The sequence below is a fragment of the Dinoponera quadriceps genome, unplaced genomic scaffold (genome assembly GCF_001313825.1).
Source record: "Dinoponera quadriceps isolate SergipeBrazil2010 unplaced genomic scaffold, ASM131382v1 scaffold1609, whole genome shotgun sequence".
Lineage (NCBI taxonomy): Eukaryota > Metazoa > Arthropoda > Insecta > Hymenoptera > Formicidae > Dinoponera > Dinoponera quadriceps.
The window spans coordinates 534,318-547,105 of record NW_014555756.1 but is presented as its reverse complement, the minus strand read 5'-3'; the positions used below and the strand labels follow the sequence as shown (position 1 = coordinate 547,105).

Below are 12,788 nucleotides of genomic sequence, written 5' to 3'. Positions count from 1 at the left end.
TCTCCTCACAATCAAGGGGCTCGCATCCGTGCAATTAATATTGTAGCGAGAATGACTTTAGTGTATGATACGCGTCATTCCGCAATCATATTCTCGTTAGACTATGAGTGGAAGAAACGGCGCAATTAAACGACGCGAATTATTATGATAGTGACATGTTCGACACCGCCTTCAATATGCGTGTTTTAGCGATTCCGCGCGCATAATTAAAATGCCGAATGTTAAAAAGCAATTCTGTCGGCGCCGCTGGCGTGTCCGCGTATAAACTTTCACAGCGACGTATCAAATTACCGATCGGGCCGTATTGCAAGAGCTATACCTCCCTGCTCGAATTACTCGGACTACAAACCCCTTAATTACGATTGCTTGTGCCGTGTACATAAATCAATGTATGATGCTTGGATACGGCGAATCCCACGCGTGTTGTAGCGTTCGGTTTTCTTGTCGTTAAAACACCAATCCCCGTGCACATCGAAATTTGCTTTTCTTTTTTACGTATTTGCGGAGAATTCTGAGTGTAATCAGATACGATCGGATATGAAATAGTCGTAACATGTCATTTTGTATAAATACATGCATACGTCGTATCGAAAATTCAAGCGAGATAAACACATGTTTCATGCAAATTTGTGCTTTCGACGTGCATATTTGTTTGAAAATTTTCGGAATTCCACGGGATTGGTGAGTCATTAGTATTAATTAAATGTGACGCTAGGTTATAACATTAATTACAAGTAATGAATAAATCGAGTGCCGAAAGATCACGAGTTTTACGTATTCGGCGACGAAGTATGCGTATAATTCATATTTCATTAACTAATGTACTATCTCCATATACGCTCGAAGTTCGAGCCTTCTGACGACACACACATACACTCTTTCTCTCTGTCTGTTTTTCTCTGTAACATATTATAATACTGTAGAATAAGATTAATAGGGAAAAATTCTCGTTTCAGTTAGAAATATGAGGAAGAGTTAAGCGTATCACGGCACAACGGAAAGTCGTCAAAGATTTTGTCTTACACGATTCCTCTCTCGTTTCTTCCGTGGAGTATTTCACACGGATTTCCGCGTATAATTAAAGCTACCGGCACAACGAAATACAGTCTCATTTTTCCAATCGTATGCGTTTCAAAGCAATGCTTCGCGCGAGGGATCATGTGTCATCGATCATTAATCCTGTTGGATATGCGCGCATTGGAAATGCATCCTGCTTAAATTACCAACCAACGATTCATTAACGCTCGCGCAAACGAGTGCTCGTTTAAATTGACAGGTTTCTATAATTAATCTCTCCACAGCACAGCTATTATTTCTAACTTAACAGCCATGCGCTGAGATAAAGACGTTAAGGTGGATATAATTGAAAGTTTTATAAGCGGAACAAGCAGACGCGACATCACCAGCGAATGCGGTACGCAGAAATAAATCGAGTAAAACTGAATAAACGTATATGCATACATAATATCGCTTTTTTACCCAACAGTAAATTTTATTGAATTACTCATAGAAATACACTCGTTTACGGTTTGAACACTTTTTTTCGATTTGAAGCGTAATCGACGTTTAATGGAAAAATTTGTTCTTAAGCTTTTAAGTTTTTAATTCAGACGATAAGTTCTCTCATTGAACGTTGGCTGCGTATCAAGCTATTTCTAAGAAAAAGTACTCAAATCATTCTGCCAAAACGAATTCTAAAAAAGGTCTTTAAAATTTAATGAAAAGTAACGGAAATTGTAACGATTTCTTACTTTTTGAGTAACGACAAAGCTAAAAAATTACTTTTGTGCATTGTAACGAGTAACACGTCGTAAATAACTTTCTTCTCAAAAGTAACTCTATCAACTCCGATTAAAATATATTTCCCTTAGAAATCGATCCCTTAGAAATCGAATTTACAACTACGCATGCACTATATGAGTATGACGCTTTGTGAACGTTCAAATTGTATGCTCAACATTCCACGTTAAAATTCATCGACGTCCGACCAAGTCCATCCACGCTCAACCAGGTTCACCGATAAAACTACGAATTGCGTCGTAGAAGTTTGTAGTGTCAAATCGCCGTCCCGCGTCGTCCCACGCTGATTGCACTATTTCATTGCATTTTGGAGCACTCGCGACGCAATTAATATTCACGTTTTAACGGTGCTTGGCGAAAAAACGAAGACATTAACAAAAAGTCATGGTTTATCTCGTGGCGGAATCTACGACCTCAGTTAATAACAGTTTAGATAAATAATAAGTAAACATCTTTAACCCAGATCCAGCCACGACATGCAAGTGCAGATATGAGTGGATTAATCCTTTAAGATCGCAATTCGTATTATTCTAACGACTATATTCTGGCTTTTGATCGCAAAAGACTATATGCAAGAGTACAGAGAGCTTGTGAACATATCTTCGACCCTGCTCGGCTCGAATCAGATCCTCTACTGCTGCACTTGCATCCCTCTTTGAACTGCCTTTGTCGTGTGGCCGCAAGCACTACCAGATCTGAAACAAGAAATAATTTTCCTTATTAGTTGCGATACTAAGACGGTTGTGTGGTCTGAAAGACTTAAGGATACCGCGGTTCTAAATACATTTCTCTTTCAATTTTAAGTGATTCAGTAAAGGCCTTTGAAAGCTTAAAATCTTCCTGCAACGCAGCTGCACGATCTCGCACTCGTGGAAAATTCTGGGATCTCTGAGCGAAGAACTGATTGCAAAACAAAAGGAACTTTTGTATCAAGCCAATACCTGGTTTTAGGGCAGAAATTCCTCATTTTTCTGATTACAGCTGCCGTTCCTCTCGAAAAGGCAGGACACAATAGTGCTGTCCCTCGCGACCTCAGTACCAACTAATCACGATTACTCGCGAGTTAGTGTTCGTTGCGAGTTAGCGGATAGTGTTCGATACTAACGACGCCCGCTCCATCCGGCTGCTCCATCGGCGCAAGACGAAGGCGCCCGACGACCCGTGATTAGAGGAGAAGAATCAGAGAGAGAGACGTGAAAGAACGCACGCGAGGGAGGACGGCGGAAGGAAGGAAGCGGCCGGGAGAAGGAGATGGGAAAAAGGCCGAGTATCTTCCTATTATCGTTAAAAATGCGTGCGTCGGCACGACTATCGGTTGACAAACCGTCGGCCCACCTGTGATACTCTTCGCAATCGGATCAGGAACATATGTCTGCGAGTTCATAGAAACAGTTAGTCGCGAGTGTGCACAAGGTAAATACGCCGTGTTGCCGGTGATGGGAGAGAGAAACACCGATACCGCGGGACTCACACACGCGGTGTACGTCCCCGGTCTAGAGAGACTAGCTAATTCGATTGATATCTGATAGAAGAAGCTTATCTTCACAACTTCAGGGTGGTCAGCAGCTGCTGCCCGGTCTCCATGATCAACGACTTCACATGATCCGCGTGCATGATCTGGCTGCACATTTCGGTGCATCTCTGAAACGCTACCATGTCGTCCCTCGGTAAGACGCGATGCAGACTCTTCATCGACAACACGTGCGGCAGATAATTCAGGATCTCTGCAAACATATCCCCAAGGACATTTAACGCATCAGCTTCGGCCGGTGGTTCACCGTGCGACTCACCTTTCATGATCTGCGTGTACAGCCATTGCAGTTCCTGCTGCGTCGTCGACGCGGCGATCTTGTCTCGCGTCAGCTCGATGAGGTACTTCCACTCGGTGTCCTTCGTGTATTCGTCCTGAAAGGCAGGAGGCGCAATGAGTGCCGCGCACGCACGGCCGTCGACGAAGGACCTACCTTCGCGTACTGCAGCACCGCCTGCGAGCAGTTATCCATCAGCATCGCCGTGACCTCCTCCGTGTTCCGGACGCACAAGGTCTTGAGGGACAAGCCGCCGTCGATACTCTGCGTCTCGAGGAACTGCTTGACCTCGTGCAGGCATTCGACCGGCAGGTACTCGCACGACAGCACGGACTGCAGCTTGAACAGCTCCTTGGGCACGAGCCTCTCGCCCTCGGGCGCGTTGTTGAAGTTCGCCAGGTCCTTGAAGTCGTTCATGTTCAAGATCTTCTGATAATCCTTCGCGTACGGCGGCATCTTGTTGAGGTAGCTCGGCCGGTACTTGGCGAACATGAAGTACTCGTTGTCGTTCTCTCGCTCCTCCTTCGACTCGCTGTTGTAGATCTTGCTCTGCGTCAGCTTGCCCAGATAAGACCGCACCAGCAGCTTGAACGCCTCGACGAGGGCGAAGTCCGCGCGCACCTGATTCTTATTCAGGATCGCGCAATCCGTCATGGACTTCGAGCTGAAGTAGTTGTGCAGGTACTTCTCGAGGAAGGCTTGCAACGTGGCGGCCGCGTTGTGCCCGTCCCTGCCGACCCGAGACGGCAGGTACTCCAGGAATACCTGTATGATCTGGTGCAAGGACAACGTACCTTCGTCCTCGATGATCTGTATCAGGATCTCCGCGAAGGTGGTGTTCTTCATGAGCATCAGCGTGCCGGCGAAGTCCGAGAAGGTGGGGATCATGGGGCTCCTCTTCTTCATCGCGGTCACGTCGAACAGCAACTCCCAGCGGTCGAGGACGATCCGCTTGATGCACCGCACCGAGACCGGGTCCAGCGCCCTCTCCGCTTGCCTCTGCTTGTCGGCCTGGATGTAGAGGATCGCCAGGGCGAGCCTCACGGTGTCGTCGGTCTCGTGAGTCAGCAGCAGCACGTTGATCAGCTTCTCGGTCGCGTACTCCCGCAACACGCCGCTGCCGAAGATCAGCTTCAGCAGCTCCTCCTTCTCCAGCCTGCCGATGATCTCCATGATGTTGTAGCCCTGGAAGAGCGCGTCCGCCTCGGAGCCGCTCTTCATCGTGAGAAGAGCGTCGGTCAGGAAGGTCAGCAGCCCTGGCGCGTCCTGGCTGCACTTCCTGGACAGCACCTCCGCAGGCTTCAGCCCGGACATCCTGTAATAAGGGATGCACAGCTCCCAGTCGGCCTCGGTTTCCGATCGTACGTAGTAATCGGCGAGCAACGCGCACGACTGGTTGTAGAGATTCTTCAGCTTGAGATCGTTCTTGCGCGTCGCGTCCTCGGGCTCCTCGTCGTTGCGCCGGACGTCCTTCGCCAGGCGTATCAAGGCGTGCGCCTCCCCCAACAGGTGCCGATAGGTGCTCGGGCTGGAGGACCTGTGATTCTTCGCGGCGCTCAGGATGTCGAAGTAGACGTTCTCGAGGCTGGGTAGGTTCAGGGAGTACAGGGTCCAAGAGGTGTCAGCTTTCGCCAGCAGGACCAGGTGGCTTCTGGTGTGCAACAGCTTCTGTATACCGAGGAACGGTCTCAGGCCGATCAGACACACCGGCTCGCCCGGGCTGGGACACGTCGTTCCGTCGGTGCTGCTCGACTGCTTCGCGATGTGATGGGACAGACGCAGGGTGTAGGACTCGAGGCCGGCCTCGGTCAAGGCGTGAAGCATCGTATGCTCGAGCGCGACGTGGTGGACAGGCGCGGTGAACGGGTACGTGGTGAGACACGTCGCGTCCAGGGAGCTGTTGCTCGTCGCGGAGAAGTGGTACAGGTAGCCCTCCTGGGTCGTGCAGACGAAGCAGCTGACGCCCTGCAAGTACTTGTACCTGCTGGACCGCAGCATGGACTTCTTCATGCCGGCGGTGTTGCACTCCTTCTTCAGGTACAACGGCTTCAGCAGCAGGCACCTGAAGACCTCCAGGAACCCGCCGTCCAGCTTGTCACCGGCGTTGATCTTCAGACACAGCAGGGTCTTGATCGCGTAATTCTCGGACCAGCCCACGTCGGGCGAGGTGGTCTTGATGAAGATCCGGATGTCCGGTGAATTCAGGAGGAACGGGCTCAGCGCGTGACCCGGACCGGCTCTCTCCAGACTGATCGACGGCAAGCTCACCGTCAACGACTGGGAATTCGAGTCGATGATCCCCTGGGCGATCAGCCTCTGCGTCTCGTCCTTCTCGTTGCACACCAAGTGCTCCCAGTCGATGTAATTCTTGTTGCTACTCGGCTGCCTCGCCCGGCTGTGATCGCCCGTTTCCAATCTGCACCAGGTGTTCGGCCCTCTGTGCTTCTTGTCCTTGGACTTGAGCGCGCTCGGCAGCGCGTCGTTATTCTCGGACTGATCGGCGGGCTGGGCCGCGTCGTCGTTCCCGAGGCTGTTGCCGCTGTTCTCCACGAGCGACGAGTCCGTGGATATGGACGTCTTGTCGACGGAGGAGGAATTCGTCGAGGCCAACGAGCTCAGCTGGTCGATGTCCTCGTACATCGAATTCGCGAGGCGGAATACCGAGAGATTCGTCGCGTCCATCACGGCGACGAAGTCCTCCACGATCTCCATGTGCGTGGGCGCGAACGTGAAGCCCAAGGACCACGGCCTGGACTCGAAGTCTATGAACTTCATCCTCGAGACGTGTTGCGTCTCCAGCTTGAACTCGTGCAGAATCGCGCTGTTACCCGAGGCGACCAGCAGGTTGCCGGTGCTCTGGCAGCACGCGATCAACGTCGGCTGCACGCTGAGCGGCAGCTCTATCATCTCCAGACTGTTCAGGGGCCGGTTCAGACTCGGGGTGACGCGTCCCGCGATCCTCGCTCGCATCGCCTGGCTCTGATCCTTCACCACCGCCCAATTCACGTAAATCCTTACAAAATTAGAAGTCGCTCTGTTCCCATGATTATTGCTCGCGCTGTCTCTGAGATATTTTGATTCCAGTGTCACGACGTAGTCACCCTTGACGCAGTGCGCCATTTGATTGATCATGTCCACCGTGGGGAACACCGTGTGCACCTTGACGTCCGAGTTCATCAAGTCCCATACTTCCACGCAGTGCGTGGACAACGCCAGCAGGAGCATCTCGCGGCCCTGGCTGACGGCCGTGCACACCGCCATCGGCTCCTCGATCTGGCTGACATTCTGCCCCAGGAAGTTGTGCACCGTTATCACACGCACCATAGCTCCTCCTCTATCCGTGCCGTCTCTCACCGAGTAGCATGCCACGGAGTGTTGTGCGAGTCGGACTCTCGTCTTCGTTGGAACGGTGTCGCTTCGTTGACAATTACTGTGTGAGCATCATAACAGTGTGCGTATATATATATATCTCTTTCTATACGTATATGTGAGCTGAATATCCGTCGATGTTGCGTCGAGGTGTCCGCGCTGGCGAGCGTTGCGAGCCAGCACTGCCACGCGAAACGACGCAATACCTGGGTGAAAATAAGCGTGACTCAACGTACGGAATCGACGCGGTCCGTGGGAAAACGCCGATCCACTGGTAGCTCGATGAAGCTTCGGGCCCGCGACGAGGCCGCGGCTGCGGTCGCGGCTGACATTCCGGCGGGATGCGTGGCGGAGAGAGATAAGAGAGGCTGACGAGTCGCGGCGTCGGTGATCGTCGTCATCGTGTCGTGCGTTTCAAACAACTGTCGTCATACTTTGGGATGCATCATCCGGGGGAAGCGATCGGAATCCGACTCGCGAGGAAAGAGGAAGGCGGTTGCGCCCGGGTTCCGTTTGACATCGCACCCGTCGCGCCCTCAGCGCACCGGCGACGAGGTCACGCGTCCTGCGCATCGATTGGTCCCCCGGCCCGCTCTCGCCTTGACCGCTCGATCAGCCGCTTTGCGGGCGCAGCTTGAGCCAACGTGCCGACCAATCGGAACGACGATGTGTTATCGGCGGACACCTGCTCGCGAGTGTTAGAAGAGTGCCCGGCGAACGGAATTTAGAATACGCAGGTATAAGTGCGTGTTGCTTGTTCGTACATACACAATGACACGAACCGACGACACTGTCATTAACAAGGTAATGAATTCACGAGTTTTCTTCGCGCGACCCGCGCTATCGTCTCGTCGAGAGCGGGAGTTTCCCACGAGCAAGGAATGATTTCGTTACTCTTTTAATTTTTTTTCTTTTCTAAGATAAAACATGTGGAGGACAGTTTAAAGAATACCTTACACCGGGTTGAAATGATCGAGAAGAAGCTGAGGACGAGGTTGCTCACTACTGAGAATCGTGAGAGGCTGGAAAATGAACTGGAGGACGTTAAGGAGGTCCTCAGGAGGAACGAGGAGAAATTGCAGAGCTTGAGAAAAGAGAACTCAAAGTCCTTCATGGTGGCTGCGTGTTTGGTCTTCCTGTGTTTTCTTTTCTACGGTGTATACATGATGATTTCTGAGAACATTTAATGCACAGGACCGCGCGTACTTAGGGAAATTGTATTTTATTAGAAATTGATTTGTATATTTTGTAAATTTTTGTCGTAAGAGCAGAACAGTCACACTGTTGTTGAATCAGGTCTTAACGATATCTCCCAATGCATCAGTGAATATCAGCAAGGCGACAGAAATATGATTCAAAGATTAAAGTATAAAAGTAAAGTATAGTGCCACAATATATACACAGTACATGTAAATATCACTGTAATAAACATTCCAGATTTGTAAATCTTGTATATCTCATGAACGAGAAAATTATCACGTTTGAAGATACTCCCCCCTGCCATATATACATTTATAATTATACATATCTGATCATGATAAGACAATCAGGTGCATGTCTTTTTCTTGCAAAAGCAATTTTTTTTATTTTCATATATTAGTCGACAACAATTAAATTAAATGCTTCTCATATCTATACAGACTAGTTCATTATATCTTAGATGTTATATAAACATAAATTTCTCTGTTTCTATAAATGTAAATATGATCACTGTACGCACACTTGTACACTTGTATAGAATAAAGTCTGCTGTGTGTGTGTGTGTTTGGACCACTGACAATATATAAAGGAATATTCGTATCATTCAAGTTTAGTACACATTCAAGTGGAATGGAATTTAGATTGTACTCTGCCCTTAATTGTTAGCTATCAGGTCGTACTGTGGTACACCAGCTAGGCGACTGCGCATGTACTTTGCGTGTATCTCAGGTTCCAGGAAGCTGCCACACACCACGGAATCTTCCTTCATAGCGGCTCTCCATTCGAGCTGCGTTGAAGAAAGTTTCTCGTTACAAGCAGTCTCGATTTACACTTTAGAGATTACCCACGGGGACTAAATTAAATTACCAGTCGCAGGAAACGGTCTCGAGGTATGACAAACTGTTCCCCCTGTAGAATTCTCATTGCGTCGGCCCTCTCACACCATGGCCATATCATAAAATCCAACATTCCAGGCTTGCTCCCACCGAAAAAAGCTGTTCCTCTCTTAGCTAACTCCCGCTCGTAGAGCTCTAAGCCAGCCAGTGCCTCATTGAACAGCTCTTGCTCCAGCATTGGTGTTTGATATAACTGCAAAATAATGAATTCTAAGTGCAATCAGTACTCTTGGGCACCACACACATGAACATATTATGTGAATGCATAGGAAAAAACCAGTAATAGCGATAAATACCTTGTACATTATTGTTATCACCTCATTAAATCTGTCAATCAGTAACTTATCTTTGGCTTTCGCCAGAGGCTGGCTTGGATACAGTTTATTTTGAGGATAGGCCTCATCTAAGTAATCGACAATGATTAGGCTCTGATAAAGCGTCTCTCCTCCCTCCAACTCGATGCACGGTATATTTTCCAGTGGATTTTTCTCGATCAACCAGTCCGGCTTGTGCTTCAAATTTACATTTACTACATCGTACCTAGGTGCGAGACAGTGCGAAGCATATTGCAGAAGCAGGTACATGCAAAATTGCACGTAGAAATTATATTCGATAGCTACTTCCCGAGGAAATCACTCGGGAATCTTTCTTTACGAGAAGAGAATTTAATTGTTTGAAAAAATATATGCCAATGAGGCAACGTAATGATGCTCACGGTATTCGTTTTGCGTCCAATACGAGAAGTACCCTTTGTGCGTAAGGACAGAAACGCATGCTGTACATACGTATTTTCCCAGGTACAAGTGGCGGAGGTACCGATCCTGAAAGAACGCCGGTGTTCTCGTCAATCGTGGATTAACTCGCGTGCTTTTATCACTTTACATTGTACAACTGTTATCCTTACCGGTGCTCAAGTGTTTCGTGTTCATTTTGATCCTCGTGCTACTTGCGTCAAAAACACTCGTCCCCTCGTTTCAAATAACACTTGACATTTCCGTTACACGGCCGGACCGAGGAATAAATATCGATGACACTATGAGTTTCTCTACGCGCAGATATCGCAACCGTCATACAGGTATGACAGAAAGTTTGTATCGTGGCGCACATGTGCGGCCTTCTATATCGATTTCGCATCCTTTTCCCGCCAAATGTGTGTCAAACATGTTTTGAAACGAAATGAAATATTTCGCAAACGTATGATTCAATGTCGCAATCGATCATATGGATCTTTGATCTTAGAAAGTTGCATTTAATAGGTGTTGATACACAAAATATGAATGATTATAGGACGGATTATAGTAGCTCGCAATCTACTGGTTGCATGTTTGGTCTTCTCATTGTTTGAATTAATTTTTTCTCCATTTTTATTTACAATTTTAATTAATTTAATACGTAAATAAATATTCGACGACTATACACGTTTCTCTTGCGATGTATCTTTCAACGTACAATTAACCTCAAGCAAAAATAAATAAATTTTATGACGGAAATAATAGGCTGTCAATAATAATTGATTGTTACAGGCTTCTACATGTAAATCTATATTAAAAGAAAGTCAGTCCACGTTTGAACGTTCTTTTTAATATGGATTAACATCTGGAATATTGATTATTCAAATCTTGAATGATCGCTGTAATTTATTAACATATAAAGATTTGAAACAAAAGAAAATCTTGAAACTGGAGAAACCAAAACTTTACTATCTGAAAATAAAGATATGTCTAACTTATCATTGAGTCATGCATCTATCTAACTTATCATTGTCATACACCTTGATTCTCTCGCTAGTATAGTGACGACTCATAGCGGAGGTTTCGGAACTAATCGACGTTACAAATAAAATAACGAGTCTAATTAATTTATAAAGGGTCAAAGTTTTGCAACGTTTACTTGGCGCCATCTAACGGTATCAAGCGAAACTTCGTTCGCAAAAAGTTTGAGTCTCGGCTAAACAGGTTCGAGTCTTGGCTAACACTGTGGTGTAGAAATTTAGTTTTGAAGTCTCCGCTACGAGTCGCCACTATACGTAACGAAGATTCGAAGTCGTAGTACGGCTTGACGAAATGTATCTTTTATTTTTAAGTAGTATAGGTATAGTATAAGTCAACGGCGAATTAGAAGATCTTTTAAACAATACAAAATAACAATTATTGGTTTATTTAATTATATTAATTAATTTATTCATCTCTCTCTCTTTCTCTCTCTCTCTCTCTCTCTCTCTCTATATATATATATATATATATATTTCTTCAATACATTATTATTATATTTGTGTATGCAGTTATTATGTTATAATAAATGAAATAAATGAAATAGTTAACAGTGCATCCATTATCGGTTTTATTTGTTTTTGCTTGTGATTAAATCTATTTCGAGATATCGAAATCGGAAAACATACTTATAATCGTCGGATATTCCTCCATTTGTGTATTAAAATAATTTTAAATGTATAAGTAAAACGACAAAAGGTCCAAAAATGAGATCGAAAGTGACTGTGCGACAACCGCTTCGTACCAATCGATAATCGATAATTCGAACATCGAGACTTTTTAAACGATCTTTCTTAGACACAAAAACGTCTCGCCTAAACGATCTTACCTATGTCGCTGTTAGGCTCCTTTTTTTCCTTTAATAAACGATTAGTAATTGGCGGGACTAATTAGAATATCCTTATATTTTGTCGTTTTGACGGCTCAAATCACTTCGCCCATCGAAACTAGGTTAATATAATGAAAATCGACGATTTCTACCAGCCATCAATCGCATTTCGACGACTTCGTAATTAATTAATTATTTATAAATCGTCTATAGTCCAAAGAACTTTTTGGTGAGGAATTTAAGAAAACTATTCTAAATAAGTTAAATAAAGCATGTGTGGTAAATTCTTATTGTTAAAAGTTCTCAGTTTTTATAAGTACAGAAATAGACATCCATACTGTAGTTTCAAAGACACGCGATAATTGACAGACAAGGGCAGGAACAAGGATAGGAAATAGGATGACAAAACCAGAATGTAATTTGAGTGTTGCATTTAGCAATAGAAGTTTAAGGCAATGAAAAAGAAAGGTATTTGCCAAGTACTCAACAAGATAAAGCCGGTAACGGAGAGAACGGTAGTATAGAAGTGATGCAGAGACGTTAGGTAAGACCTGGAACTCGTGACGATGGATGACAGCGTGACGATGGTGCTGAGTTGATGTTGATGCTGATATTAATGTTAGTGCTGATATTGGTGTCGGCGTTGGTGGTGGTTGAGCACAAAGTGTTACGAAGAAAGAGAGAGAGAGAGAGAGAGAAAGAGAGACACAAGAGCGAGCGGCGAGAGGAGCGCAAAGTGGTGGAGAGGACGATGTGGAGGAACGGCGCGGGCGCTGATTGGTAGCAGAATCGATTAGCCAAGCCGAGCTAAACCTCCGGCACCGCGGCAGGTTCGGCGTGGCGACGCCACGAATTTCCCGAATGGGGGTTTCCCGTTGGGGCGGACCCAGCCGCCGTACCCGGGGAATACCCCCGGCCCTCTTCTCCATGGCAACCCGACCAATTCGCCAACCGCCGGCAACCAAGACTGACCTACCGTGTGTTCCTCGGCTTATTTTTCTCCTATCTGCCTCCGCGTTCCTCTTCCCTCCTCGTCCTCCTCGTCCACCTCCTCGTTCTCCTCCACCACCTCCTCCTTCACCATCACCGCTACGGCCGTGTCTCCGCTCCTTTTGTC

At 46.6% G+C, this 12,788-nt stretch overlaps 3 protein-coding genes across 4 annotated transcripts; 1 reads left to right on the top strand and 2 right to left on the bottom strand.

Annotated features, from left to right (window-relative positions):
- Window positions 1–1,467: 1,467 nt before the first annotated feature.
- Window positions 1,468–7,503, bottom strand: LOC106745380. 2 transcript variants are annotated; one of them, XM_014620941.1, is made up of 5 exons: window positions 7,214–7,503; window positions 3,765–7,038; window positions 3,591–3,705; window positions 2,742–3,524; window positions 1,468–2,495 (listed from the first exon to the last, which is right to left on the bottom strand). In XM_014620941.1, exons 2-4 carry the CDS (start codon window positions 6,930–6,932, stop codon window positions 3,343–3,345), a joined length of 3,465 nt encoding a protein of 1,154 aa, XP_014476427.1. In that variant the 5' UTR covers window positions 6,933–7,038; window positions 7,214–7,503; the 3' UTR covers window positions 1,468–2,495; window positions 2,742–3,342. The 2 variants fall into 2 exon arrangements, with proteins under 2 accessions (XP_014476427.1, XP_014476426.1); XM_014620940.1 differs by having other exon boundaries at window positions 3,765–7,503.
- Window positions 7,504–7,621: 118 nt separating this feature from the next.
- On the top strand, window positions 7,622–8,423 carry LOC106745382. The gene is made up of 2 exons (XM_014620943.1): window positions 7,622–7,781; window positions 7,898–8,423. Exons 1-2 carry the CDS (start codon window positions 7,749–7,751, stop codon window positions 8,162–8,164), a joined length of 300 nt encoding a protein of 99 aa, XP_014476429.1. The 5' UTR covers window positions 7,622–7,748; the 3' UTR covers window positions 8,165–8,423.
- Window positions 8,424–8,468: 45 nt separating this feature from the next.
- Window positions 8,469–10,002, bottom strand: LOC106745381 (pyrimidodiazepine synthase-like). Its single transcript, XM_014620942.1, has 5 exons — window positions 9,978–10,002; window positions 9,789–9,894; window positions 9,370–9,613; window positions 9,045–9,266; window positions 8,469–8,964 (listed from the first exon to the last, which is right to left on the bottom strand). The coding sequence occupies exons 1-5, from the start codon at window positions 10,000–10,002 to the stop codon at window positions 8,833–8,835; spliced, it is 729 nt and encodes a 242-aa protein (XP_014476428.1). The 3' UTR covers window positions 8,469–8,832.
- Between the last annotated feature and the right edge of the window lie 2,786 nt (window positions 10,003–12,788).